General features: G+C 44.0%; 1 protein-coding gene across 2 annotated transcripts in view; it reads right to left on the bottom strand.

The window, feature by feature from the left end:
- cm (AP-3 complex subunit carmine) overlaps nucleotides 1-5,981 on the bottom strand; it is an 85,062-nt gene extending 79,081 nt beyond the window's left edge. Inside the window, exons 1-2 of one of the 2 annotated variants that reach the window (XM_084586359.1) lie at nucleotides 5,618-5,980; nucleotides 177-361 (exon numbers count right to left, since the gene is read on the bottom strand). In XM_084586359.1, coding sequence (XP_084442485.1) covers nucleotides 177-361; nucleotides 5,618-5,652 — 220 coding nt within the window. In that variant the 5' untranslated portion in view covers nucleotides 5,653-5,980. Of the gene's footprint in view, nucleotides 1-176; nucleotides 362-5,617 lie in introns of both variants that reach the window. The other variant, XM_084586360.1, reaches the window with a different exon arrangement.
- Between the last annotated feature and the right edge of the window lie 514 nt (nucleotides 5,982-6,495).

A 6,495-nucleotide genomic window follows, 5' to 3' on the forward strand; every position in this document is an offset into this window, starting at 1 on the left:
CTAAGCACTGCATATAAAAAACGAAAAGCGCTTGTTTTGCTCAAATTGATATTGAGCACTACTAGTTTGCTGCGATTATGTAGAATGCAGACAATGCATCTCCAGCACCTGCCTCATTTGATGACCACCACTCAGTTTTCAGCAAACAGTTGTTCCTTTCCGCAATGCATCCTCACCTTCAGACATGGTAACAGCCACAAAGAACATCTTGTTACGGTAAATGTTGATGAGGTAGTGATGTGGGGCTGAGATGACGGGGGGGATGTCCTCAGGACTAGCGGCCTTCTTTTGCACATCGAAGAAGTAGTCACACACAGAGCGGTGGATGACGCTCTTCCAGTGCTTCTCCATAAAGACATCCCTGCAGTTGGCACATGAGGATGAGTTTTAAACTAAAAGTAAGCTGCTTTTTGTAAAGAATGCTGATGCAACAAATCATGCGATCAATCAATAAGCCTATTTTGTTAACTGTGACTAAGCTGGCCGTAACTAGAATAATAAAAATATTGGTCCACAGCTGTACTGCTCTTGAGAAAAGCTGTCTCACTATATCAGACAGAAAGTGTGAATTACAGCAGGGCTGCCAGTGCTTCCTCATTAGGCTAGCTTCATCACTACATCAACAGTGAGCAGAAAGAGGAGCAAACTCATTCTTATAGGCCCAGGAAAACAAACCTGCCTGGAATACATTATGCGATGCAAAAGGCGATACTGAGCTATGTCATTTGTATAATCAGCCATTACTAAGGTTCTCTCCAGGGTGGGAGGCAAAACCGCGCCAGTAATTTTGCCACCCACCTCTTAAACCACCCGCCCACGACCCACAACTTTCTGTGACTGGCAAGGCCAATCATGCCATTTCAGACACTGCAGCAAGCGTCATTGGCCTTTTAGTTTTATTTCGGGATGGCCTCACGCCGTTCTAAAGCGTACTCATATTTTTCTTGCTTGCATCCACGTGCCTCCTCCGCTCTTCAAGTATGCTGAACTGTTGAGGTTTGAGTATGCTTCACTACATGAGTTAATGTCCTTGCGGTGAAGCATCCACTTAATGCAAAGGAGCCGTTTGCAACGAGACACTGCTGTTACTGCGTCAGTGACGTCGCTAGGGTAACTCGCACCCGGTGTGCAGGCGCAGCGCAGCACCCCCCCCCCCATCCCCGTGCTTTAGGCACGGGATCGCAACTTCCTCTTTAACTCCTCTGTCCCCATGGTTTGCTTTGAAGTCAAGTTCGCCCTGCACCCAACCACACAGTGCAAGTAAAGTGGCATTTGTTTTCTTTTAATACTCAGACGCAGCAACCATGGCCCAGGACTGACAATTCAGCAAAAGCACCTCATCAAAGCAATTCATCAAAAGCACATACTTGCGAAAAAGGCCTAAACAATAGCACGTGTAAGTTCTGAGAAAATTCACTGAGCAAGCGGCTTAAGACAGGTATTGTCCAGTGTGATACCACGCGCTGTAGTATAGGTACCCAGCAGAGCCTTTAATTCATATGCCGCATGCATAGGTGAAAGCCTTTGCATTTTCTACATTTAACTTTTCTCCCCTTTTTTCCTCAAAAACGTGCAAGTTGACTTCAGCATCCAGACTGCAAAGTTACTAATGCGTATTGATGCCATACCAGCAGAAAATATTAAGCGTAAAACGGTTTTTCGAAGCTGGGAGACGGTGGGCGCTAAAGGTGCCCTTCATCTTATCTTTATTTTTCTAGTCAGTGCGCTGTGTTCAGACTTGCCATTCCACTGAGCAACAGGCATTCCGTGCCTTTCGGCATTTTCAAGGTGTGAGGCGGATGTGTGAATGGGCTGAGGAGCGAGAAAGGCATAGGAAATAAATGAAAAAGACAAAAGACTGCCAGAGAGATACTGCCAGAGTGATACTGCCAGCAGTACTCGCTTGGGGAAGGAGAGTGAACTGCACACATAGGCGATGCGGCGGTGCGGCCACTGCAGGGTGTGGTCTAACATGCTCCCGCGCATGGGGTTTCGGATGGGTATCAGGTTAATGCTGGTATTTCCAGGGCACACATGTACACAGGCAGTCCAACGTTAAAATGACTAGGAGTCTGGCATAAACTAAGGCATGTGTTTTCAAGCACTCCTCACAATAGAATAATTAGTTAGAGAAGATCACAATTGCGAGTCAGTGTCTCTGCGGCACCAATGCGCGCAATTTCTTATCTTTACACAATAATTTATTCCGCCTCCGCCCCTTCCTCCCTCCCAAAGCAGCTGCACCCCCATGAGCGCTGCACCCAGTGCGGACCGCATTCCCACACCTCTTTTGTGACGCCACTGTACTGAATCACACTGCAAAAAGGGCCACGGTGGCACTTCCGATTTTGGAGCAATTCTTCAAACTCCTGACAATGTGCAAAACAAGGCACTTGACGAATCCGCGAAAAATTGTTGCTGTCGCATAACTTTCATCGCGAATGTATCAATATTCAAGGTGTTCATTAAACAAATTTCTATGGTGCAAACGATTTTCAGCAGCTTTTCAGGCCTATTTGATAATGCGAACATTTTTCCTCAAGGCCAAATTAACAAGATAACCTTGCTGTGCAACTTACTGCATTCTGCAGCACCTGTACCTCAGGTTAGTCCAACTGTCTAAATGTCACAGTCATACCCACAAGAAAACAGCTCGACAGTGGCTTAAGCAACAAAGGTCAGACATTATGATTGATGACTACAGCACTGTACTGCAATGAGCTATTTTATTTGCGGGTAGACCAGACAAGAAATGTGCCGAGAACAGCCCCCTCAAAAAAAGAAAATAATGAAGCAACTTTATGACCAAGAATCACTGAGATTAAAGAGACATTTTCTTTTTTCTAATGAAGAAAATATCTTTTTAACCCCAGTGTGTCCTGCACCCATTTTTCAACGTTCATGCAAAGATCAACACAAAACTGTGCAAAAACAATGTTTTAGTTTTAACTCCAAACTCTGATTGTCAAAGATGTTTTTTTGTAACTAGATAGCTTTTCTATAACTAGAAGACAGAAAACAGCAGACAAATAAAATATCTAGGCACACAGAAGTAGTAGAATCAGATGGACCATACAATTCAATGTACAAATGCAAGAAGAAAGGTTCAGAAACTCCCAAGGATATCATTAATAAACTAGATTTGAGGTCTCTTGAGATCAGCCTAGTGTACAGCCATAGATATAAGTTTGCAATCTGTGGATTTAAAAAATGAAACATGGCTTAGCTCTGCTATGCCTGGATATACGCAGCGAAAAGCAGTGACTACCTCGATATCAGAAGTTAATTTCTCCAGTCTTCTGCGCCAGCAGCTAAACTCTCCTTGGATTCCATGTCGAGCGCGTCTAAGTTCACCGGCGTTTGATAATTCGTTTACAGGAAAGGATTCCCGCTTTGATCCTCATAGATGACGGCAGACGGGTGACGTCACTGACGACACTCTAATTGAGTGACTTGACTATTTTAGTCTTTGGTACATTCAAATTGTGCGCCAATCGCAGTATCTGTCACTCGCGGAATCCCGCTATCATTCTCACACTCGATAATCGGAATTATGAAGAGCGTTTCACGAGCCAGGGCGTGGCACAGCGGTAATGCGCTCGGCTGGGGATCCAAGGGATGGAGATTAATTTTTTTTTTATTGCAGAGGAGTCCGCACACCTCTTAAGCGTTGCTAGGCAACGCCGGCAGAGCTTGGCGAGGGGGCTGCGCAGCTGGCGTTGGCTATGGCGTCACTTGGTCGCAGCATACGTTACTGGGTTTTGCGCATGCGGAAAACTAGCAAATCTGTGCACCGGCTCATGCGAAGCTCGGCTCTGACTGTCGTAGTGAAGCTTTTCGCGTCAATAAAAAAATTTATGATTAGCTTTGCTAGCCAGTCAGCTGTTATTCATTCTTGCGGATAGAGCATGCATGACTCCTGATGCTTCTTTATACTTCATGGTTCTGCTTTGCATTTTCTGCAAAGTTGCATCTTGTAAACTGTACTATGTGACACATTAGCATTTGTATAACACAACACAGCGTCAGCACAGGTGCGGGATGCAAGAAAAGCACACCTGGCATGATTGGAAATGTAAAAACGCAAAAAAGTAACAGTGTCTTTCTGCAGTTTTCTTCCAGCCATAACCTAACAAGAGTTACAAATTTTGACAACGAAAGCTACAATGAGCACACCATCTGCCGTAAAAGCTCGTCTCTCCATATTCATGCTGCATGCTTCTTCCCAACACCACCCAAAATATCCTCTCTCTAAGTGACTGTGTCTAAAACCCATGTAAAATTAACCAAATGGTAGCCGAGCTTTAATTGGCACCCTGAAAGAGACAGTGGGGCAAAGCCACTGATGTCATTGTGATAGCCCAGGTTTCTGCAATCTGCAGGTCTTAATTTTAGAAGACAGGCAGCAGCATAGTAACAGCTTCACTTAGTTTAGAACTTTATGCAGCAGAGTGTAAACAAGTGGCCATTTTTTAAACCCAGTCTGATATTCATAGCGACAACATGGTGCAGCTGTCATTAACTCGCAGAAAAATTCCAAACATCATGCTTATATGAGGCTTACATCCCGTAACTGCCCAAGACATGCTTATGAAAGAGATTCAATAGAACAAGCTCAGTAGAAGTCGATGCAGTTCAAACCTTTGTATTAAAAATTAGCTAAATAGAACAAAGTTCAAAATCCACATTTTCACGAAGCACTGCTTTCTATTTTTACATCATTTCCACTTTCATATACCTGCATATTAAATGTCCCAAGAAGAATGAAAGGATATTTGCCCACCTGTACATCTAAAATGTCCCTTATAAGTAAATGTCAAAGGACAGCTGAGATCCTTATCGGCCCCGTGAGGAGATAACCACGAATACCGACTTAAAATAGATGCACTGATCCGCAGTCTACAAGGTGACAATGTTACGGTGCCATATCAGTGGCTAAATAACAGGACTTTCGCACAAACATGTAAGGCCAACAAATGAACAGCCCGGACAGTTTAAACGTGAACTGCTGTTTCTCTGGTGTCTCCGAAAGAAATGGCAAACATGTGGGCTGGGCTGCTACATATGCAAACTTGAACATAAGTCAATGTCCTGATGTCAAAGCGTCTTCTGCACGTTATTTCCAAAGCTTCTCTTTAGCAATATTACAGTTCGGTTTATAGCTAAGGTTACCACGTTATTCCACCGTTTATTCCAGATGTGCTCCAGTAAACGTCCCGTTTCGCAGCGCAATCACGAGGTTTGTGCACAAAACAAAAATAAAACAAGGAGCATTATAAATCAGGTGCAGATATAATAAAGGGCGTAGCGGAGGGACGACTAAACGTGCTGAACCTCTCCAAACATTCCTGGCTAAGTCAACATGCAAACATGGTACCCCAGAAACCAAAGTCCGAGCATTCGGTTACCAAAGAGAGTCAATCGGACACTTTTCAAAGCGTAGTTCAGGCATCAATTGAACTCATTTCTTTTGCTCTTACAACATGAGTACCGAAATTAATTATAATCAATTTCGGGGACGTCAAACAACGGAGTCGCACGATCGCTACGAAAGCCGATTAGCAGATTTGGTGAGCGACTTACGAGGAAAACAGGAAACATATTCAGCATATCTCACCCTGAGCCGTTTATGACGAAAACGCTGTGAATCATGTCTGCGGCGCAATAGATCTCACCAAACCTAACGAAGAAACGTCTGTAGCAGCTTTCAGCTGATAGCAACAGCTACAACATGACATGCAAAGCCTATTGGCTTACTTTACACGGCCCTTTTTGCCGAAGAAAAAAAGAAACACGCACAATCACTAGCGTTACAGTAACGTCAATTCACCAAAAACGATATAAAAATTACAAATCTATTTCAGCTACGAGCTACTAATGAGATGTTCGTAAACAACACATGCTTAGGATAGCGAGCAGCTGACTACCACCAGCCCACCAAATTCACGCCGCCCAGCGACATGCACATTGCACACTTGCCCACGCGGCACGGGAAGTTTCACCATCGGAGGATATATGGCGCTAGTAACCGTTCAAACTAACTTTTTCAATTATGATATTCAAAACTAATTTAATAGGACGTTCCAAATGTTAGAATGTAATTAAAATATTATTTGTCCTAAACTAATGGAATAGAAATTTTATTACACTACTCATGGTACTTTGTTTCTTTAGGATGATCAAAGGCGGGTGACACAAATTTCACAACATCCTGCACCGGGGGCGCTCATATCGCTGCTCTCACGTGCCACTACGTCACATGACGTAGGTCCGTCAATGGCACGGTGGTCAAGGGTCCGTTCGATTCAGATCATGCATCATGGAGGAAGGAAACAAGTTTCTTCCTCCATGAGATCATGGAGGAAAAAAAGATATTTCGATGCACTCTTAGCACCAGTTCCGTAAAGTAGAGTCTAGCGTAAAGAAGCGTGCACCGCCAGTTCCAGCAGTTCAGTGCAGAATCGGTACCAGCTGCTTCCAAACGAATGGTAGAGT

This window comes from Amblyomma maculatum, unplaced genomic scaffold (genome assembly GCF_055883805.1).
Source record: "Amblyomma maculatum isolate TAMU_Amacu unplaced genomic scaffold, ASM5588380v1 scaffold_18, whole genome shotgun sequence".
Classification (NCBI taxonomy): domain Eukaryota; kingdom Metazoa; phylum Arthropoda; class Arachnida; order Ixodida; family Ixodidae; genus Amblyomma; species Amblyomma maculatum.